Here is a 23,780-nt window from a genome sequence, read left to right as displayed (position 1 = left end):
GCGAGAGGTCCACCCTGGCCCTCTCCATGCCCGGACTGTCACTCACTCCCTAACTCACCTGCGGTTGGAGGAAAGCGCTCCGAGTCCTGGGTCTCCGCCTGCTGGGCAGGTGACGAGAAGCAGCAGCCTCCATGGCTGCCACCTCCCCTGAGCACCACAGAGTACATGCACCACAGAGGGAAGAATTCTGCCGTCACCCTGCTGCCCAGGTGAGGCTGAGCCTGGGCAGGAGCTGCACCAGCCTGGAAGGCAGCTGTGCCAGCTTGCTTGCCCTGGAGATGGAGAGAGTGAGTTTCGAGGAGGGGGAGGCAGGCCCTAGCTTTTCCCATTCCCCAAAGCTCCATGCCTGTGGCTTCGGTCTCCCTGGCGGAGCAGGAATGTGCAGGACTTTAATGGGCGAAGCAGTTCAGAGATGTCCAAAGCACTCCAACCGAAGCTTCGTCCAAAGTATCCGCTTCAGGCAAATTTATGCTGGTCTGGGGCAGATTCTTCCAAACCCGAAGCGGTCCGGATTTTTCTGTTAGTTCACATCCCTATTTCACATCCCTGAGATTTTACCTACACAGAAACTTCAGGGTGAGGAATTCCCTGTAGGGCTTTTGTAGCATTGCCAGTTTCAAGTTGGGAAATACCTGGAGATTTTGGTGGTGGAACCGGATGAGGGTGGGGCTCGGGGAGAGGAGGGATTTCAAGGGGGTATAATGTCACAGAGTCCGTCTTCTAAAGCTATTACCTAAAATAGGCCTCTCCTCTGAATTCATGATGGGAGAATTAGCAATTATAGGAATCTACTTTGTCAGCAAGAATATTCCACCTGTGTATATGAGGGGAGGCTCTAGCCAGAAATCTCAGACAGAGTCAGACTTTAGAAATTAACCAAAAAGGATTTTTATTGAGAAACTACTTAAAAGACCCTAACATACGTTCATGGTCTTTAAGATAGGCAAGCACACAGAAGAAAGTATAGGGCTGAGATTAAGAGGATTAGGTTTTTGGGTCAGCAAAGGTTTTAATATCCACCGTCTGATGTGCAGAAATTCAGTAGGGGTTCATGCAGAGAAGAAGCAAAGAATGAACCAGCACACTGTACAAGGTCCAAACAACACACCACACTGCACTGAGCCAAGCATGCTGTTTTTATAGACAAAAATGTATCCTGAGGGCAGGTCGGGGTGATTATTTTCTAAGACAATGTGTTTGGAATAGCTAGGGGGGGGGGGTAAGACAAAGATGTGGAGACTTTGCTAATGAGTGAGCTAATCCTTGATGGATAAGCCTCAGTTGGATTCTCCGTAAATCCCCATTTTGATGTAGTGAAAAGGGATTTCCTCAGGTGTCGGCCATATTTACACCCTGACCACAATGGGTCTTTTAGGCAGTCAATGGGAGCTTGATGAACCAGCAATTAAGGATGGGATAATGGGATGAAGGAAGACTTCATTGGTAAAACACATTAGGGGGAAACAATCCTTCCAAGTGTGGCTGGTCGTTGAGGGGGTTAAGTGCCAGATGCCAATGCTTCCTCTGTCTCAGGTTGAGGGAGCAGTTAATGGCCCAGGCCTTCCTTTGTCCTGATTAATTGCATCACTCCTGGGACAGTCAGAAATTCTCTTAGAGGAGACTGACTTCAAGTACAGCCTATTTCTGATATGCAGAGATTCCTGGGAAGGCTTTCTGGCCTAACCCTCCTTGCTTACATTGTACTACAAATATTAAGAAGAAGAAGAAGAAGAAGAAGAAGAAGAAGAAGAAGAAGAAGAAGAAGAAGAAGAAGAAGAAGAAGAAGAAGAAGAAGAAGAAGAAGAAGAAGAAGAAGAAGAAGAAGAAGAAGAAGAAGAAGAGTTCTTTCTTATATGCCGCTTTTCCCTACCCGAAGGAGGCTCAAAGTGGCTTACAGTCGCCTTCCCTTTCCTCTCCCCACAACAGACACCCTGTGAGGGAAGGGAGGCTGAGAGAGCCCTGAGATCACTGCTCAGTCAGAACAGCTTTATCAGAGCCGTGGCGAGCCCAAGGTCACCCAGCTGGTTGCATGTGGGGGAGTGCAGAATTGAACCCGGCATGCCAGATTAGAAGTCCACACTCCTAACCACTACACCAAACTGGCTCTCGCCATTAACAAATGGAAGTTTGCAGTCACATTCCTCCTTGCCCACAGTGGACCGGGTCCAGGGTTCCTAACAAAGTGGCCATTTTCTCCAGGGGAAGTGATTTGTGTTGCCTGGAGAACTGTTGAAATAACAGGTTTCCAGCCACCACCTGGAGGTTGGCAGCGCTACAGTTTCTGAAAGTTGGGCTTCCTTGTCCCAGAACAATTGTCTTCTTCCCACCCTCCCTCACTTGTGTGAAGAAAATGTATTGTTGAACTTTAATAAGGGGGGGGGGGCAGCAATTGGGGGCACATTGGTTCAGCTCTACTAGTCTATACCCACTGGGAGGGATTGCCTCTCCCAATATATACCCCAGAGAGCACTTCGGTGATCTAGTAAGAACTTACTGGTAGTCTGTGGCAGCTGGCCCCAAGGAGATGGGGCAGCCTGGCCTCGACCAGAGATGGGGTCTTTTTGGGACTGGCTCCAACCTGGTGGGATGAGCTGCTGCCTGATTCTAGGGTCCTGATAGAGTTATTAAAGTTCTGCAGGGCCTGCAAAGTGACACTCTTCCACCAGGCCTATAGGGGAGGCCAGGACGACCCACTGAAAGGGCCTCCTTCCAATCTTGGCAGATCTTCCCCACTGTTTTCTATGCCGCTGAGGTCCCTGCCGTATCCAATTCTCAGGGAAATGAAATGATGGCTGAAAATGGGGGAGGAGGTTAGTTAATTAACGAAATTAGTTCCTGGACAGAGAAGTGCTTCTTTTCAGTGCTTAATGTTTGAATTTTAATACATAATTAATAAAGTGTCTTGCATCTTTTCATATTTGGTAAACCGCCTCGAGAGCCAGCTTGGTGTGGTAGTTAAGAGCGGCACCTTCTAATCTGGAGAGCCAGGTTTGATTCGGGGACCTTGGGCTACCACAGTTCCCTGAGAGCTGTTCTCGCCTAGCAGTTCTGTCAGAGCTCTCTCAGGCCCACCTGCCTCACAGAGTGTCTGTTGTGGGGAGAGGAAGGGAAGGCAATTGCAAGCCAATGAGAGAGACAGTCTAGAAATTTAATAATAATAATATTGGCATTTGTGTGTGAATCTGCAGGGGTGGTTTCAGTGATTCTGGGACCTTGGCAAAAGCACAAGATGGACACCCACAATCATTTCCAGCCCACTGCTGGCCTTGGAGAGGCAGTGGGTTGCTGTCCAAACCCCACACGGGAATTTTACAAGGTGTGGCAAGAACCTCCCACTCTTTCCTCACATTCTGGGAAGTGGGAGGCAGGGTACTTTGGGGGGCCCTCCCAGTGTGGGGTCCCAGACAGCTGCTCTTGTTGCCCACTGGCTGAGACCACCCCTGTGTAAATGCAACTTGTGTCCAGAAAGGGAACATCGATTCCTTCGCAGCAGCTGCCTGTTTTAAAAGCCCCGGCTTTCCAGTCCAGCGGGAAAGGGTCAAAGTCTGCAGTGCCACCTGGTGGACATCCCACTCTAACGGTGGTGAATTCCTTTGAAGAACGTAAGAAGGGCCATGCTGGATCAGGCCAGTGGCCCATCTAGGGAATCAGCTTGCTGTAGTGGTTAGGAGTGCGGACTTCTAATCTGGCGAGCTGGGTTCGATTCTGCACTTCCCCACATGCAGCCAGCTGGGTAACCTTGGGCTCACCACGGCACTGATAAAGCTGTTCTGACTGAGCAGTGATATCAGGGCTCTCTCAGCCTCATCCACCTCACAGGGTGTCTGTTGTGGGGAGAGGAAAGGGAAGGCGACTGTAAGCCGCTTTGAGCATTCTTCAGGTAGAGAAAAGCGGCATATAAGAACCAACTCTTCTTCTTCTTCTGTAATCTCAGGGCTCTCTCAGCCTCATCCACCTCACAGGGTATCTGTTGTAGGGAAAGGAGAAAGAAGGCGAAAGTAAGCCGCTTTGAGACTCCTTCTTGTAGAGAAAAGCAGCATATAAGAACCAACTCTTCTTCTTCTTCACTAATCTGAGGGCTCTCTCAGCCTCCCCTCCCTCTCAGGGTGTCTGTTGTGGGGAGAGGAAAGGGAAGGCGACTGTAAGCCGCTTTGAGACTCCTTCTTGTAGAGAAAAGCAGCATATAAGATCCAACTCTTCCTCCTCAGTAATCTCAGGGCTCTCTCAGCCTCCCCTCCCTCTCAGGGTGTCTGTTGTGGGGAGAGGAAAGGGAAGGCGATTGGAAGCCACTTTGAGCCTCCTTCTGGTAGAGAAAAGCGGCATATAAGAACCAACTTCTTCTTCTTCTTCAGCAGCCTTTCACAACTTTTTTACCATTGGGAAACCCCTGAAACATTTCTTAGGCTTCAAGAAAGCCCAGCAGTGATGTAATCATGTAGAATATGGTTGGGAGCATAGCTGTGTACATGCCCACCTAAGGCCCCTTCTGGCCCCCCAGGCCTATTTTTGGCCATTTTGGGAGGGAGGGGCAGGTCAATATGCCTATATGGTCATATCACCTGATAAATGTTTACCAAATTTAAGAAATATATAAAAAATAATTCCCACCGATTTAGGAAACCCAGGTCCAAAGAGAGCTGTAGGCTGAATATTCTGTATTCATGAAAGTAAGATGATTAAAAAAGTTTTATAAACGTATTCAGCTCACCATTAGTCTCCAGTGAGGGAACCCAGACAAAAATTTAGGCAAGCGTCATCAAGAGGAATTGTTTTTCACCATGATTGGACCACGAATATTTCACTGATGAAGTAATCTTACTCAGCTAATTTCGGTCTTTCAACGCCTTGGCAGGAAATCTCTCACACTCCGTGAGGTAATTTTGACTTACAGCTAACATAGCTCTAGTTTTCTCAACATTTTATTGAGAAGACAGACAAAAACTAAAGATTCTGTGAAGGCTCAAGGGGGTGGCAGGTGACAGTGGACGAGCAAGAGGGTTGTGAGTGTCCTGCTTCGTGCAGGGGGTTGGACTAGATGACCCAGGAGGCCCAACTTTGTTATTCTATGATTCTATAATGCAACTGCACGTACATACTTTTTATTAAAAAGGAGGAAAAAGAGATCTTTATTCAAATGAGGGAGTGAATTGGAAATGTGAAAAAAAGGATACTGTCCCCTTCACAAAGGTATATATGGCCAGGCAAATGCTGGGGAAGGTTTGCTTGGGGAGAGAAGGAAGTTCAGTAGGTTATAATGTCCTAGAATTCAACTTTCCCAAATAGCCATTTTCTCCAAGGGAGCTCCTCTCCATCCCACGAGATCTCCAGACACTGCCCGGAGGCTGGCTATCTGGTGGCTAGTTCAGAAGACACGGCGATCTCAAGAGCAACCGATCTGTTTTGTTTGTCCAGAGAGCAAAAAGAAGCCACCCACCACGCCTGTGGCCGAATGAGGATTCAAACCACATCATTCCCGGAGATGTTCAAACAGAGCACCTCCGGCCCCTGCAAGCACAAGAGGCTTGTAGAGCTGGAAAGCAGAGCTGCCAAAGCAAATGGGTCAGCCACACTGTCTCCGAAGGCTGAAGCATCCAGGCGAGAGGCACGAAGTTACCGCAGGGCACAGGAGGTTGGGCTGGCTCCGCGCCTCTCTACGGAAAACAGAAGCTGTTGGCTTTGGGTCTTGGCAAGGACGGAGCGGTGACGTCACCCTGTCTAAATCAACAGCTACGTCTGCGGGGAAACGCTCCTGTCTGGCCAGCGCTGCCAGAAAGCACCCGGGGCTGATGTGTGGCCAAGCAGTTTGCACAGCCATGACGGCAGGCTCTGGACTACGTAAGCAGGGCCAAACTGGTGGTGCGAACAAAGTCATGGGGTTGGCGGGACGGTCAGCGGCAGGAGGATGGCAGGATCTTGGGGAAGGCTGCAAGGAAACCCTCGCTCTCTCCTCCTCCTCCACAAAACCTCCCCGTAAAGCTGGATTCACGCACAAAACAAAAACCCGTAGTGCATAGCGGAGGTCCTCGAGGTAATGCTTAGGGACCCCAAGGGACCGATCCCTTTATAAAGTGGGTGGGGGTCTCGTCCAGCAGGGCTTCTGATTGGCCACTTAAAGATCCAATCCATTATACAGAATAAAGTGATGCTTCTCCACTTGGTGTGTATTTGTGTGTGTGTTTTAAAGCCAACTTGTTGTAGTTGAGAGCGGTGGCTTCTAATCTGGTGAGCCAGGTTTGATTGTCCACTCCTCCACACGCAGTTAGCGGGTGACTTTGAGCTAGTCCCAGTCCTCTTAGAGCTGTTCTCACAGAGCAGTTCCATCCGAGCTCTCTCAGCCCCATCTACCTCACAGGGTGGCTGCTGTGGGTAGAGGAAGGGAAGGTGATTGTAAGCCACTTTGAAACTCCTCTGGGCAGTGAAAAGCAGGGTATAAAAACCAACTTCTTCTTAATCCACCCCTCTGCTCGGTCAGAACAGCTCTCAGTTCCCTGGTGAGCCCAAGGTCACCTAGCTGGCTTCATGTGGGGGAGCAGGGAATCAAAACCAGCTCGCCAGATTAGAAGTCCATGCTGCTAATCATTACGCCAAGTTGGCTCTCAATGGATGAGATATATCCCCTAAGAATGGGGAAGATTGTTTTCCTACCTTCCCCTTCCCGAGATTTAGAATCCATTTAGTAATCTGGACACCTTGTCTTTCCCAAGAAGGGAATGTGCTCCTCCACCCCCTCGCATCTTTTGGGGGAGTGTTTCAAAGTTGCTGGCCTTGCTTAGAAATCCATTTCCTCCCCCCCTTTTTGGGGGGCGGGGGACAAGGGGTAAAAGTGAGATTGGGAAAGAACTTTGCTTTGGTTTCATGGATTTAAAATCATCGTGACCCAGACCAAAAGAACAAAAATGCCTGTAATTTTTTTTTAATTGTGAGGCTACCTTAGGAAGTTTGCACCTTCTGTCCGAGAGCAATACACACACTTAATTATATCCTACAACTCTCCACATAGCAGGGTCTCAAAGCAGCTTAGAACGTTGCTCACCCCTCCTCCATTTTCTCACAACAACCTTGTGAGGTAGGCCAGGCTAAGTTTGAGATGTGCCCAAAGTCACCCAGTGAGTTTCCAGGGTAGAAGTGGGAATTCAAAGCTCGGTCGCCCAAGATCAGAATCACACAGAGCTGGCAAAAGGCCAGCCAGTCCAGCTCCCCTCCTACCTTCTCAGGGATTTAAAAACCACAGCTTCTGGCAGGGGCTCATCCAATCTCCTCCTAAAAACTTCCAAGAATGGAGTCTCCACCACCCTCTGAGACATCACATTCCATTGACAGGCAGCCCTCAATGTCCGAAAATGCTTCCTAATATTTCAGTGGAACTTCCTTTCCTCTTCCCACACCATCAGACTGGCTCTCATTGGCCCTCCTAGCATCGGCTCGAGTCCAAGGGGAGTGGCTTTCTGCCACAAGGGGCGGGGCTATTAACGATCAAGAGGCGGAGCCAGCATCTTTCCTGGCACTGGATCCAAAGTGCCCATGAAGGAAGATCAGGGCATACAGTGTCCCAATATGGTAAAATGCTTCAGACTCCCGGATCTTAAATTTCAGAGCACCCCACAGAAGTCTATCCATAACCTTCTCCATTCACCCCACAGCCCAAGGTTGTGCTCTGCCCACCCACAGATTATGGAGACGTGAGGATGCTGGGCGTTAGGTTGCGGGGAAGAAAGGGGTGCAGTTTTGATACAATTTTTGCAGTGCTTGGTTGTAAACGCAGCAGTGCATCACCTCAGACTTTCGAAGGGGCTGGTCCCAAATCAAAAGATTGATCCCAATGATATAAAACAAACATTGTGCCAATCCTTTTTTTCTTTTCTTTTTTTAAAGAACAGAGACGTAAGATAAAATACCTTGACTATTTTCATAAAACACCAAAAGATCAATGCTTCTGTATTTGTGGAGCTTTAGGCCTGGAGGATCTCCCACATTACATTCTCACTTGCCCATCGTATACAGATCCTAGGGCCAAATTTCTAGCAGGCCTACTAGATGGGCTAAATGATAAATCCGACCAGGAAAAACTTGTGTTTTTGTTAGCAGATACTAATTCATTTGTTTCTAGCAAAATGTCATTATTTGCCCTTGCAGCAAAGAAAATAAGGGCCAGAGTGGTGCTGCAGAGAGCAAGTACCTAGGGGAGTTTTAGGATAGGTGGACATATGTAGTCTGGAAATATTTTTATGATGTTAAGTGATCGTTGTCTGAGATTGCACATTCTTTTTATTACTGATTTGAAATGTTTTAAATCCTTTTATATTTTCCTTTTGTATTGTAATGGCCTATGGCTACATGCAATAAAATCTGACCTGACTATTTTTAGATCGGGCTTTTTCAACCAGGGTTTTGTGAAACCATGGGGTGTCATGAACAGGTGGGAGTAAATTTTTAACATATTTAAAAAAAATTGTTCAACATCTTTTGGATGATGTGACCATACATGGTCAATGTCAACCTTCTCCCACAAAAAAATATCCATGGGTGGTCCTGGAGGGGGTGGGAAGGGGAGGGTCCCGGGGGGGGCATGTCCACAGCTCTGCTTCCGAACCATACTGTGCACTATTATACAACTCCTGGGGCTTCTTGAAGCCTGGAGAAGGTTTCAGGGGGTCTCAGTGGTTGAAAAGCTGAGAAAGGCTGCTTTGGACCAAACGGAACACAAAATAAATTGCTTAGGGCAGAAAAAGAAAAGAAGAAAGGATTCGTACCAAATTTCTGTGGAACTAACACCCAGTTTCGCCCACACCTGAATTCTTCATTTCACAACCCCAGAAGAAAGAAATGCCTTAGGACCAAAAGGCTGGAGAAGACACGGATTGAAACCCAGTGGGTTCGCATGGATTTATTGGCCTCTGCTTCCCCCGCCCCATCCCCACCCCCTGGGATTCTGGAATGGATCAGTGGAAAAAGTCTGAGGAGATGGGTGGGCGGGGCCAGGCCAGGTACAAAACAGTCCGTGGAAAGATGACCGCACGTGTGGGTCACTCCTCCTGGGTGGGTCACTCCTCCTCCTCTTCCTCTTCTTCCTCCAGTAAGATGGCGCGAGGCCGTAACTGGCTGGGCACTTGCCTCTGGACAGAGATGATGCCGCTGAGGAACGCGTAACTGATCATGGCGGCCAGCCCCACCAGCACGGACAGGATCTGGTTCCGCCGTTTGTGGGGGTCCTCCTCGGCCTCGTCGCCGGTGGCTGCCTTGGGAACCACGGGCGGAGGGTCACCTGAATAGGAGAAGAGCCCTGCTGGATTAATCTGGTGGTCTGTCTAGTCCAGAAGAGCCCCAGGGGCTCATGGGAATTGTAGACCGTGGACCTCTGGAGAGCCACAGTCTGGCCACCCTAAGCTAGTCTCACGTCCCGGCTTAACACACTGGCTAACCAACTCCTCTGAAGGGCCAACGGGGGGCAGAGAGGCTGAGGCCTTTTTTTGAACAGGTTATGTTTAGGCACCAGGGCTAACAGACTCATCTTTGATGATGCTGTCTGGTTCTGTTGGAGAGCCATCTTTGCCCAGGGCCATCACCACATCCCCTGGCACGAAATTCCACATTGTAATAATTTCTTGGCTAAAGAAGTACTTTCTTTTGTCCCTCCTCAACCTACAGCCCCTCAGCTTCTTTGGGCGTGCTAGTATTTTGGGAAAGGGAAGGAAAAAATTATCTGTGGCGACTCTCTCTGCCCCGTGCAGAATTTTATAAACTTCTATAGTACACCCCCCTACCTCCAGTTGTCTCTTTTCTAAGTGGGAAAGCCTCAGACTCTTCAGCCGTTCTTCTTAGGGAAGGGGTTTCAACCCACCCCCATTATCTTGTTCGCCCTCCTCTGTACCTTTTCCAGGTTTGCAAGGCCCCTTTTGAGATTCGGTGACCAGAACTGGACACGGTGTTCCTAATGAGGCCACACCACAGAGCTATGTGGAGGCCTCATGACAGGGGTAGTCCAACTGCGGCCCTCCAGATGTCCATGGACTACAATTCCCAGGAGCCCCTGCCAGCGAAAGCTGGCAGGGGCTCCTGGGAATTGTAGTCCATGGACATCTGGAGGGCCGCAGTTGGACTACCCCTGCCTTATGATATTAGCTCCTTTATTTTCAGTCCCGCTTTCCCTGTCACTTTACAGGCCTAGTCTCTTTCTCCACAATTGGAAGAGTGAATGGTCGTCTGTTTGACTGGCTGGCTTCCACATCTTACTCCTGTGCCCACTCCTCTGAAGGGGCATGGCACCACTTTTGGGGTTTCACAAAGCCTGAAAAAATATTTCCGGGATGCCTCCATAGTCTAAAGTTTGAAAAAGGCTGTTCTAAGCAGCTCACTGACTCCCCCCAAGCTTAGCAGAATCATCAGACTAAATAATGCAAATGAGAGGAAGATTGCAGAATTGCACAGGTTGCAGAATGGGATAAACCACTGCAGAATATCAATTGTTTGTACTGGGTGTAGAGTTTGTACTCTACACATGAGCTTTCTCCTGGATAGAACGAGAGTTGGGACCTATGACTCTCTTCCACAAAGTCTTCCTCCTGAATAATTTTTCTAAGGGAAATTTTTCCCCCTCTGATGGAGAAAAGCCTTTATTTCGTGAAGAAAGTCCTTCTTGGTCAAAGGAAGACTTGGTGAAACTATCCCACCCGGACCATCTGGGGATCCATCCACAAGAGGGTTTGACCCCCCCCTCACTTATCATTCCAGGTGAGGAAGTGGATGTTTCCCTCCCCTCCCATCTCCGACAGAGTGGGAGCAGCCCTCACCTTCATCCCAGGGGAAGTATAGACTCAAGATGGTCGTGCAGTAATTGCAGAGGTTTGGTAAGGACTTCAGATGCTGCTGGAGCTTGGCGTTGGGCAGCTTGGCCTTCAGGAGTGGGGCCAGGTGGCTGAAGACGAAGGCGTCCAAGGAAGCCGGCCTGAAAGAGAAAGAAAATGGGACACCTTGAGAATCCCCAACCTGGTCGAGCTGGATAATATGGGTGGAGAGCACAGGTTTTCGCTTTTGTCAAGTTTGTAGAAAGATGTCTAGTCTACGCACGGCCCTAATTGCCAGATTTAAGTATCCGCAGATGGGACATAGCTGAGAATTAGATATAGCGGTGTTAATTAAATATAGATTTTCTTTGTCATCACTGACCCAAACTACTTGCACCACCCTCCTTTCAGCAGCTTGCCTTCGCCATCAACCCCCAAAGTGCCTGCTGCCAGCTACTTACGAGTCTCCGAAAAAGAACTTCTGCCTCCCAAGGCGTTGGGACAGGAGGGTCAGGCACTCGCAGGCTTCCCAGTACAGCTGCAGGGCAGAAGAAAGTCACTATGTCAAAGCCAGTGGCTCATATCACATCATGAAACTTATGTTTTAGGATGCTTTGGGCTGATCCTGTGTTGAGCAGGGGGTTGGACTAGATGGCCTGTATGGCCCCTTCCAACTCTATGATTCCATGATTCTATGTACACCTGAGCACACTCAGAGAAGCACACTCCCCTCTTTACCAGCCCTTCCCCAAGACATAAACATTGTTTGCAGAGGTGGGGTTAGGAGGAGAGTATCCTTCTGTGTGGGGATAATGGGGAGCAGATCATCCCTTGTTGGATTCCATCTTTTCTGTAAATCGCTCACCCCCAGCATGGTTTCCTGCTGGGCTTATGGGAATTGTAGTTTTTGTAATCTGAAAGACTCAGACAACTCAGCTCACACCTTCCCCAGTAGGTTCTGAACAGATGCAAACAGCAGCGCGAAAAAGGAGCTGGTTCTTATACCCCACTTCTCACTCCTCGAAGGAGTCTCAAAGCACCTTACAGTCACCTTCCCTTCCTCTCCCCACAACAGACACCCTGTGAGGCTGAGAGAGCCCTGAGAGAACTGGGACTCTCTCAAGGTCACTCAGCTGGCTGCATGCGGAGGAGGAGCGAGGAATCAAACCCAGTTCTCCAGGTTAGAGGCTGCCGCTCTCAACCACTACACCAAGCTGGCTACCAGCTGGCAGCCTGCCGATTCGGTCACGATCGAAGCCAACCACTCAAATGCAAGTAAACATAAAATGATGGGCGTTGGATGGGCATTTACAATTCAAGTTAATCACCCACAAGAGTATGGTGTATTGCAGTGGTCCCCAACCTTTTTATCACCGGGGACCACTCAACGCTTGACAATTTTACTGAGGCCCGTGGGGGGGTTAGTTTACTCCTCTACTCTCAACCACTGCCCTAACGCTCTCTGATCGCTATGGTATTGTTTAAACACCCCTTCAAAATAAGATACAGACACGCCACAACAATGAACATAAGGAACATTTTATTTTCATGGAAATTTTAACTCATGACAATGACAAATCAATGGGAACCCTGAGCTTGTTTCTCGGCAACGAGATTGTTTCTCTACACTCCATCTGGGAGTGATGGGAGACAATGACACCCGAAGTGTGTTGTAAAGGGCCGGGGGGGATGGCCGGGGGGGGGGGAGAAGGCGTCCTTCGGGGCCCACCTCCAATTAGTCGAAGGACCACATGTGGTCTGCAGCCCACAGGTTGGGGATCGCTAGTGTACTGGACCTGAAAGGAAGTGACCTGGGGGTACTCAGTTTTAACTCTGTCTGCAAATATCAAAACACACTTACTATCCACTCCATCAGAAACTAATGTTTGCCTTAATTCCAGAGATGAATGGAGAGTTAAAAAGGTTGAGGACAACTGGGCTATCGGACGACGACTCCTACAATTACGACAGGGTGGAAGGTTCCCAGACAGCGTTTCCAGCCAGAGTGATTCTGCTCACCTCCTTCTCCTGCACCTCCTCGTTCTCCAGGCAGTTTTCTCCGCAGATCATCTGCAGCCGCTCCAGCTGCCGCCTGTGCATACGGCCCGGCAGGAAGAAGTTCAGCGGGAAGGGGATGGCCTCAGCATACCACTTCCGCGTGTGCTCCACGTAATTCTTGGCATCCACCCAGAACGTGTGGATCTGGAAGAGGGGACCGCATGGCATCGGGACCTCCCATACAGCCTGTTTCTGCTGCCCTTAGCCAAGGTCATGTATATTCCTAGTCCAGCCTCCTGCCTCACCCAGGGGCCAGCCAGTCCCTCTGCAGGGCCAGCAACAGGGCAGGGAGGCCGAGGCCTTCCCCTCATAAGGACACAGGAGAGCCCTGCTGGGTCAGACCAGGGAGGGTCCCTCCAGTCCAGCCTCCTGCCTCACACAGGGGCCAGCCAGTCCCTCTGCAGGGCCAGCAACAGGGCAGGGAGCCCGAGGCCTTCCTGATGTTGCCTCCTGCCTCTGGAGTTCAGAGGATAACAGAGTCAACTGTAGCTTCCATGAATCTCCCTTATCCTGCCTTAAAGCAGGATAATGCCTGTGGCCATCACTACATCCTGTATCAGCAAATTCCACATTTTAATCACTCTCTGTGTAAAGCAGTATTGCCTTTAGTCTCTCCTAAATCTAGTTCCCATCAGCTTCCTTGGATGCTCTGGAGTTCTAGCATTTTGGGAGAGGGAGGGAAAGTTCTCCTTGTCAACTCTCTCTAGCCCATGAGTAATTGAATAACCTTCTATCACGCCTCCCCCTCCCCCAGTCGTCTCTTTTAAGAACTGAAAAGTGCCAGACTCTTCAGCCTTCCCTCATAAAATGGCAAAAAGACCCCGAACTTCCTTGGAGGTCTCCCATCCAAGTCCTAAGCAGGGACAACCCTACTTAGCTTCCGAAATCTGATGCTCTCGGGCTAACCTGGGCCTCCCACCTAGTCCCACCCGCTCTGGACACACAGAATCGCCTGACCTGGAGAACTCACCAATACAGGCAGCAGCTTCTTCTGCAGCAGGGACACAAAGGCAAGCGTGTCGGCCCCCTGCCGGGCCGAGAGGTCATAATCCGCATTGAATTTCTGAAGCCAGAAGGAGACACAGTAAGGGCCAGGAGGACAGCAGCTTCCAAAAGCATTTGCGGGGCCAACTCAGAGAGGCTGAACTCCTTTGTTAGGAGGGCCGGATATGACATTAATGTCACTTTGTCGGACAAGGCCATGTGTGAGATGCAATGCAAAGTGAGGTCATGCCCTTCAATCTAGGGGCATGCTTTCATTTGGGGGGGGGGTGTCTCGCTTATGAACATCCCTTCCGCTTTTGGTGCCCAGGGGCATTGACAAGCACCTGGGGTCACCATCTTGTCTTGGGATACACCAGCGATTCTCCCAGGCACCATACCTGTTTCCTGAGATGGGTGATAATCTGATGTGTGTCTGAGAGGACGCCCTCGTCCTTGGTCCTCAGCGCTGGGAGGGTCCCTGGAAGCAGATGCAAAACACGGGAGACAGGTGACGTTTTATACTCTGGAGGAAAGGTTCCCGCTCCATCACATGCAGCCAGCTGGGTGACCTTGGGCTTGTCCCAGCCCTGATAGTGCTGCTCTCACAGAGCAGTTTTCTCAGAGCTCTCTTGATCCACCTACCTCCTAGGGTGTCTGTTGTGGGGAGGGGAAGGGAAGGTGATTGTAAGCCACAATGCTCCTTCAGGTAGTGAGAAATGGGGTATAAAAAACAACTCTACTTAAAAACAGCAGTTAAAGCAGATGTTTGATTATCTGTTTGGGGCTTCTGAGGAGTCATTCACTTTGTTGACTGGAGAAGGTTGTAAGGGACCACCTCACTTCATTCTTGGGTCATATGTCCTGGCTTCCAGGAGGCAACTTCAGGGGAAGGCCTTGGCCTCCCTGCCCTGTTGCTGGCCCTCCAGAGGGACTGGCTGGACCCTGGGTGAGGCAGGAGGCTGGACTGGAGGGACCCTCCCTGGCCTGACCCAGCAGGGCTCTCCTGTGTCCTTATGAGGGGAAGGCCTTGGCCTCCCTGCCCTGTGGCTGGCCCTCCAGAGGAACTGGCTGGCTGCTGTGTGAGGCAGGATGCTGGACTAGATGGACCACTGGGCTGACCTAGAAGGGTTCTTTTGTTCTTATCAGGGAAAGGCCTCAATCTCTGTGCAGTATTGTTGGCTTTCCAGAGGAACTGGTTGGCCAGTGTCTGAGACAGGATGCTGGGGTAGATGGACCACTGGTTTGCTCCAGGTGAGCTTTTCTTATGTTCTTACATTTTATAATATGACTTTATCATGTGTCCCCTAAATTGTTAGCCACTTTGGTGGCCCTTGTGAGGACAGAAAGGCGGGATACAGATTTTGTAGGGAAATAAATTTGGGCACAGGGAATAAACCATCTGGAAACCCTCCTTTCTCTCTTGCCCCAGAGGGACGGGCCAGAACCAATGGGATGAAATTAATTCAAAAGAAATTCCACCTAAACATCCAGAAAAAGTTCCTGACAGAGCGGTTTCTCAGTGGAACAGGCTTCCTCGGGAGGTGGTGGGTTCTCCATCTTTGGAGGTTTTTAAACAGAGGCTGGATAGCCATCTCACAGAGAGACTGATTCTGTGAAGGTTCTAGTGGATGAGCGATAGGGATGTGAGTATCCTGCATAGTGCAGGGGGTTGGACTAGATGACCCAGGAGGTCCCTTCCAACTCTATTATTCTATGATTCTACACCACCTTGGCTCTCACATCTTTCGCATACAACTTCTCGGTTCTAAGACTTAAAACCCATTAAATGCTGCTGGTTTTAAGGCTTATAGCTGGAATTCCGGTTCCCAGTATCAGGATTTCTCAGAAAAGAGGCTGCAGGTGAAGGCTGCCAACTTAAGCCCAGCCCTGCAGCTTCAGCTTAAGAGACTAAAAATGGCGTTTCCTACCATCTCTCCCAAGAAAACCCATGCCCACTTAATTTTTCCACGCCAGACATCGGTTTACAGCACAAGAGCAGAGCCAATTCACACAGCTGGCAATTCTAGTTGGGGAGGGAGTCTCCTTGAGGGCTAGCCGGGTTCTCCAGGGCTTTCTGCAGGACTGTAACCAAAGCCAAATGTTCAGCGCCTGTTTCCTGTGGAAAAAGAAGCCCAGCCTCTGAGGCGGCCAAGAGTCTGCCGGGCCCGGAGGGAGAATACCAGCACTTCCTCTTCAAAACGCTATTTTGGCGGTTGAGTTCAGGGTGAAGCAGCCATGGCACAGAGAAGACGCCACATTCTGGAACTTTCCGTCCAGCCGGGCCATGCTCAGAAACGGTTCAAGATTCTTTGTAACGGGCCTCATGACCAAGAGACTTTGGAACAGTGAGTGGGATAAATGCTTCGACTGTGCTAAGCTGCCACCACAAGACAGGGATCGTCAATGTGTGACAAAAGCAAGCTGTGGCAGCCATTTTAGGGCTGGCTTAACCTCTTGCAGGAACCATTTGGGGCAGCCATTTTGTGGCTGCGTCTACCACGCTCGGCCAGAGTTCCAAAAACGCCTGCAGGCTCAAAATGGCTGTGAACCTGTCTTTAAGGACAAGAAACATCCTTTCAGAAGACAAAAACGGAGAGGTTTTTCTACTTGACACTGCCTGACGTGAAGGCTATCGACTGGTTCCTGTCACTGAATTATCATCCACATGATCCACCTCAAACCCCTCCTCCTTCCCACTGCAACGTTACCTGAGGGGCTTCGCCAGGGGTTTGCAATTTTGTGAACCTTCAGGGGCGCTCCTGTGAACCGGGCGTAAGTCTGGAAAGGAAGGAAGGAGAGAAAACTGAGTCGGCCTTATAGGTCTTTGGGAGGCTTTTCCAGAATGGGAAATGGAAATGACAATGGTTTATCAGCAGGGTTTCCTAAGTACATTAGTAGAGCACTGCTGGGTCAAACTAGTGGTCTATCTAGTCCAGCATCCTGCCTCACACAGGGGCCAGCCAATTCCTCTGGGGAGCCAACAGCAGAGAATATAGGTCGAGGCCTTCCCCTGATGCTGCCTCCTGGCTCTGGGATTCAGAGGTTTAGTCCTTTAAATGTGCAGGTTCCCCTCAGTCAAAATGGGGATAACTCCATGAATCTATGTAACCCCCTTTCAAGATGTTTATTCCTGTGGCCATCAAAACTTTCCCTGGCAGCAAATCCCATATTTGAATCACAATTTGTGTAAAGAAGTCTTTCTTTTTGTCCATCCTGAACCTACTGCCCATCAGTTCTGTTGGATGTCCTCGAGTTCTATTATGTTGAGAGAGAGAGAGAGAGAGAGGAAATTTTCTTTGTCTGCACCCTCCCCTCCATGTCAATTGACACGAGCAGCCATTTAAGAATTTTCTAGTTTTCCTTAAAAGTACTCCCACTTAATGAGGCAATGCTTTAAAAAAAAAAAGAAAGAGGTTATCCTGTTTATTTAGAAGTGTCCTTGCAAAACTGTGAGCATCGGGGGCCAGTTCGTTATTTAATCTCAGAGCCGGAAGGAACCATCTGGGCCATCAAATCGCTGCCAGCACTGGAACGACAATATCTTGACAAGGAGGTATGTCCAGCGGACACCCCAAAAGAGCTTCTTTTGAGGGCCTTGTGAGACATTTGCACACAGCCTCAAAAACAAAGAAATGAGGCAGTCTTCCTTGGATGCTTTAGGACGCTTTGAGCTGATCCTGCGTTGAGCAGGGGGTTGGACTAGATGGCCTGTATGGCCCCTTCCAACTCTATGATTCTATGATTCTATTGACCAGGGGGTTGGACTAGATGGCCTGTATGGCCCCTTCCAACTCTATGATTCTATGATTCTATAAAATACCACTGCTTTCCCAATAACAACCCTCATAATTTATACAGCGCCTTCATGGGTTTTACAACCAAGAGAGACAATATTATTGCTGTATAGAAATGCCTGAACCCCGACGCCAGTCACAAAGGTAGAAAAGCCAAGCCAACCACAGGAGCCTCAAAGTATGTGGGGGGGGGGCAGCAGACACTCCCTAGCTCTGGGGTTGTCAACATCGTGCACATGAGCAGTACAGCATCCTGTGACACCTAACTAAACTAACTAAAACCAGGTCAGCTAAGATCTTCAGAACAGCGGACAGCCAAGACGGTCATGAAGGCAAAAAGTGCTCTCTGAGAACATACAAAGTGCCTAGGTAGCCCCAGTCCTGCTTTACCTACTATGGTTGCCAGCTATGGGTTGTGAAATACCTGGAGATTTTGGGGGTAGAGCAGGGAGTGGCCAGGAGGGACCTCAGTGGAGTATAATGCTATATAGTCCACCCTCCAAAACAGCCCTTTTCTCCAGGAGAATTGACCTTTGTAGTCTGGAGATGAGCTGTAATTCTGGGGGATCCTCAGGTCCCACCAGGAGGCTGGCATCCTTAGATACTACAGCAGTGGTTCTCAGCTGGGAATTGGGACCCCTTTGGGGGTTGGGTTCGCAGCAGTACAAGCAGCTTAGCCGGGCTGGCGCCATCCACACAACAGCCTTGCGGGGTAGATCGAGATAGGGCGTTCGTCTGTCTGGAGCAGCGGAAAAGAACGAGATGGGCATGGCGGGACAAGAGGCATAATTGAACGGAGAAATCCTGGGGGAAAACTCATTTATATACAATCATGAACAATGAATCTTCACGCCACTGGTCAGTTTCTGTTTAATTTCTGTGAAAGAACACTTGGATAATTTTATGGCTGGAGGTCACCAAAACAGGAGGGACTGTATTCAAGGGTCGTGGCATTAGGAAGGTTGCAAACCACTGTATTACAAAGCCCACTCTGGAAAGCAGACTTTTCTCCAGGGGAACTGATCTCAGTCGCCTGGAGATGAGCTATAATTCCTGGGTCCCGCCTGGAGGATATCCCTAAACCCGCCCTCCAAGGCGGTCATTTTCTCCGGGAGAACTGGCCTCTGTAGTCTGGAGATGAGCTACAATTCCGGAGATGAGCTACAATTCCAGGGGATCCCTGGGGATGAGCTACAATTCCAGGGGAACCCTGGGGATGAGCTACAATTCCAGGGGATCTCCAGGCCTCTCCTGGAGACTGGCAGCCCTATCCCCTGCCTTAGAATGAGGGCCAGAGATCAAACAGGTGGGGTTGCTTTCTTCAGCGTGGCGATTAAAAGCGGGGGAAGAGGCCCCCAATCAAGCAGGCAGGAACCAGGCAGGTGACGCTGCCCTTTCGGCGATGAAGCCGAGAGCGCGTGGACTGACGCGGGGAGGGGGGGGGGGCCTCCATCAGGCAGGAGTCGACCCGGTGAAGCGCGCCCTACCCCCGGAGATCCACCCTTCTGCCTCCCTTAAGACATGCGGCGACGAGGCTGGGAAGTTCAACCTGCCCCGGGACGGTTGCACGCGTGCTGGAGAGCCCCTGCGCGCCCAGGCTGGAGAGGAGGAGGAGGAGGAGGAGGAAGAAGAAGAAGAAGAAGAAGAAGAGGCGCCACTGCCTGCCTGCCTGCCCGCCCTTGCTTTTGCCCTCTGCTCACCAGCACCGTCAGGCAGTCGGGATCCACCGAGGGCAAGCCCCAGCCCGGGGCCCAGCAGTACAGCTCCATGGGCGCCGCCATCTTCCAGCCCTCCCGACCCGGAACCGCACGAGGCGACGCGCTCCAAGGGCCCGGCCGCCCGGCCGCCTGCGCGCAAAGCTCCGCTCGCTCCTGAGCGCTTGGCTCTCGGCTGGGCACGGCGTGGAGCTCCGCCTCGGAAGGGCCCGGGACGCGCGCAGAGTTCCCCGCGGGCTTCCCTCGCGCGCGGATGGGAATTTGGGAGTCGCAGGCCGGGCTGGTGCCAGGAACAGGGCGCGGAAATGTAAACCGGATTGGGTTCCCTCGATGCAGATTAGGGCAGGGATCCTCAAGCTGTGCTCCTCCAGATGTTCATGGACTACAATTCCCACGAGCCCCTGCCAGCATTTGCTGGCAGGGGCTCATGGGAATTGTAGTCCATGAACATCTGGAGGAGCACCGGTTGAGGATTCCCTGGATTAGGGGACATTTTCGGGAATTGGGGGGTTAGAGTGGAGGGTGGCCAGACGGTGGCTCTCCCCATTGTGCACAGTTTGGATATGTGCGCTTTCAGTGCTCTTTAGAAGTGGATTTTCCTGCAAATCCAGAAGAGTTGGTTTTTGTACCCCACGTTTCGCGGCCTGAAGGAGTTTCAAAGCGGCTTGCAGTCGCTTTCCCTCTGTCTCCCCACAGCGGACACCCCGGGAGGGAGGTGGGGCTGAGAGAGCTCTGTGAGAACAGCTCTAAGGGAACTGTGACTAGGCCAAGGTCACCCAGCTGGCTGCGTGTAGAGGAGTGGGGATCAAGCCCAGCTCGCCGGATTAGAATCCGCCACTCTTGACCGCAATACTAGGCTGCAAAAGCACATTGAAAGTGCATTATCCAATGTGTGTGTATGTCCATGGATTAAAATGACTACGAGCCCCTGCCAGCTTCTGTATGGCGGGGGGCCAAACCGTGCTGGCAGGGGATTGTGGTAACTGTAGTCCACCCCACAAAGCAATCATTTTCTCCAGGGAAACCTGTCTCTTGTCTGACCGCTGTTCATTCTGGGAGACTTGCAGGCCTCGCTTGAAGGTTGGTAGCCATAATTCCATAGGATGTGATGGGGGTTTACTCCCAGGTGTGTTTGACTTGGAGCATGGAAGTCAGATCTTAGGGCTAATCCTGCGTTGAGCAGGGGGTTGGACTAGATGGCCTGTAAGGCCCCTTCCAACTCTATGATTCTATGATCTGGAAGGAAGCCTGGAGAAGAGGAGGTTGAGAGGGGCCATGATTGCTGTCTTTAAATATGAGTAAAGTTGCCTCTTAGAGGAGGGCAGGGAAAGGCTCCTGTTTGCAGCAGAGGAGAGGACCCATAGTAATGGCTTTAAACTACATGGAGAACAATATTTTATTTATTTCTTTGTTTATTTAGTTATCAACAAGACAGTTTTAGAGAGGAGCAAACCAACTATGTCGTTAGAAGGGAAGATATTACGGCTAAAGCTTACTACTTACTTTGGACACATCGTGCGATCAAACACGTTGGAGAAATAATTAATGCTCGGCATGGTCAGCGGCAAAAGGAAACGTGGTCGCCAAAGGATCCGCTGGCTCGACACGATCAATGCCGATACAGGGAAGACCATGAACCAACTAAAAGAAGCAGTCACTGACAGAAACGCGTGGCAGAAGCTTTGCTATAGAATCGGCGAGGGTCGGACACGACTGAACGGATGACATCATCATAAGCTTTTGTGTGTATGCTCTTCTGAAGACCTGGTGGGTGTATATGTCCTGCCCTTTTTTGCAAAAGGATGTGTGATCCATGTCCGAGAAGAGCAATGCATGGACCCCATTGTTCTGCAAGGGAGAGAGACTCTCTTGGGGGACCTGCTTAGCTAAGCAATACCCAGCTTTACCCAGGCAGGCAGCCAACACAATCTGCTGTGGCCAAATGATATTTCCCTTCACAGTGATCTCATGTGGAGGAGAACCCAGTACCTCATTCAGTCACCTCCTGGGCAGGAGGGGGTGAGTGGGTGGGAAGGTGGTGATCCAGGAACACAGCAGAGGACTGTCAGGTGTCTTTCGAATTCCCAGTAAGCTGACTTGCTGTTGAGTGAAAATCCCTTTATTTGAAAGAAAAATAGTGAACAGAGAGCAAGGTGTTTCCTTGCTATAACTAAAAACCAAAGCTTACAAGGAAGACTATATGCTTTCCCCAAATCCCCTCCCCTAGTTTGAAAATCGGCATGCTGGATGAGATGAGTGAACAGTTTTCCCATGCAAAAGCACAGAGAGCAGCTGAGACACTCCAAAGGCATCAGGCTAGCAAGGTCAAAACAATAAAACACTCCAAGGAGAGGCCTGTCAACTATGGAAAAATACTATACAAATAAAGCAGGGTAGAAACAGGTCAAGGAAACATCCCATGGCAAGAATATGAGGACAGGTTCTTGACAGCTGTTCAGCATCCTCTTCTCCACAAGGGCCAGTCAGATAAGTTTTCCTCTTCTGTTCTTCTCCCTACAACAGATACCCTGTGAGGGAGGTGAGGCTGAGAGAGCCCTGAGATTACTGAAGAAGAAGAGTTGGTTCTTATATGCCACTTTTCTCTACCCAAAGGAGTCTCAAAGCAGCTTGCAATTGCCTTCCCTTTCCTCTCCCCACAACAAACACCCTATGAGGGAGGTGAGGCTGAGAGAGCCCTGAGATTACTGGAGTAGAAGAAGAGTTTGTTCTTATATGCCGCTTTTGTCTACCCGAAGGAGTCTCAAAGCGGCTTACATTCGCCTTCCCTTTCCTCTCCCCACAACATACACCTTGTGAGGCTGAGAGAACCCTAATATCACTGCTTGGTCAGAACAGTTTTATCACCACTGTGGCGAGCCCAAGGTCACCCAGCTGGCAGCATGTGGAGGAGGAGCGGGGAATCAAACCAGGCTCACCAGATTAGAAGTCCACACTAACCACTGCACCACGCTGGATCTCTGTTGTCCCCCATTTAACCAAAACATTGACCTGCACAGATAATTAATAAAATAAAATAACCATTTTTAAAATATGAAAGCAGTATAAATATATTAGAGTTAGTTTTCAATTACAGTATCCCATTTTTGACCGCTAATTCTCTGTGGGCGTACTCTGTATGCAAAGGCACAAAATTTAGCAACCTGCCTGAAAGTGGACTCTTTCCCTTGCAACAGGAAGAACTTTTCCTTTTTCTGAAGTAGCACCGGTCTTACCGAGTAAAGGGGAGAAAAATGACCTCTAGCTGTCATATGGAATGGACATCTGAATAGCAGATGATCTGCCGTCTCCAACTCTCCAGAATTACAGGGGCTAATTCTTTCAGCTCTAGGAATTTTCTTCTGTCGACCCTCTAGAATTGCAGAGGGGGGAGCCGAACATCTCGCCAACGTGAATGCCCTTCTGTGATTTTTTATTTCCAGGTAAGAAAGGTATTCAGCTAGGGCTTGAATATACCTCAAACTTGGAGCTGTCGAATACTCTGGGAAGCGCAAAACATCCATTTGTCTCTCTAAATCCTTGGTTTAGGCTAGCAATGACAAACCACCACCATTGTCTGACTGCTGAACTATCCTCAGATAGTTCTGAACTATCCTCAGTTCTGAGGTTATCCTCAGGTTATGCTCACACCATATGATAATTGAAAATAATGTTTGCAAAGGCTTGAGATTAATGCAAACTTGTTCATTTGGATCACACTTGAAGCTCCATTCAAATAACTGCCTATGCAGACTGGCAGCAGCTCTCCAGAGTCTTGGGCAGAGGTCCTTCCCATTACCTATTTCCTGGCCCTTTTTCAATTGGAGATGCCCAGTGTTAAACCTGGGCCCTTCTACATGCAAAGCAGAAGTGCTTTCACTGAACCACGATGCTCCCCTTCATTTATGGCTAACAGCAATGAACCAACATGGGGTTTTTTTTTTTGATTCATTGCTGTTAAGCCATTGATGGAACTTCCATGCTCAGAGGCAGTCTACCCTTGAACACCCGATGCCGGAGGAACAATCGGCTGTGGCCTTTGCATCCCGCTGGTCAGCTTTCTTGGAGATCCCAGGCTGGTTAGAACGAAAGAGGCTGGACAAGATGAACTTTTGGTCTGACCCAGCAGGGACGGCTTTCACGCAGCAGCCGATCATGAAAGCAAAATTCCAAGCCACTTGTGAAAACGCCCAAATTTACGCTCCCGGCAGCTCCGTCTCGCGTTTCCTCCTCCGGCCTCTTCGGCTGCCAGACGCTGCATGTTTTCGGGAGGTCGTGATGCTTGGATCCAGACCTGGCCAATGTCGTGGTCTCCGCAGATGGTTGCCATGGAAAGAAAACAAGGCGCGGGAGCTGCCTGACGGATAAACCACTCGCTCTGTAATTTGGGGGAGAATCCCAGAAGGAGCCCCTTTGATTAAGGGCTGGGATCCCGGCCTGACCACAGCGGC

General features: G+C 50.0%; 1 protein-coding gene across 1 annotated transcript; it reads right to left on the bottom strand.

Moving 5' to 3' along the window:
• Window positions 1-8,869: 8,869 nt before the first annotated feature.
• On the bottom strand, window positions 8,870-19,528 carry MTX1 (metaxin 1). Its single transcript, XM_077322317.1, has 8 exons — window positions 19,318-19,528; window positions 16,532-16,601; window positions 14,222-14,301; window positions 13,810-13,902; window positions 12,801-12,983; window positions 11,243-11,319; window positions 10,788-10,942; window positions 8,870-9,262 (listed from the first exon to the last, which is right to left on the bottom strand). Exons 1-8 carry the CDS (start codon window positions 19,396-19,398, stop codon window positions 9,042-9,044), a joined length of 960 nt encoding a protein of 319 aa, XP_077178432.1. The 5' UTR covers window positions 19,399-19,528; the 3' UTR covers window positions 8,870-9,041.
• Between the last annotated feature and the right edge of the window lie 4,252 nt (window positions 19,529-23,780).

This window comes from Paroedura picta, chromosome 1, assembly GCF_049243985.1.
Source record: "Paroedura picta isolate Pp20150507F chromosome 1, Ppicta_v3.0, whole genome shotgun sequence".
Lineage (NCBI taxonomy): Eukaryota > Metazoa > Chordata > Lepidosauria > Squamata > Gekkonidae > Paroedura > Paroedura picta.
This window is presented reverse-complemented; position numbering and strand designations above follow the sequence as displayed.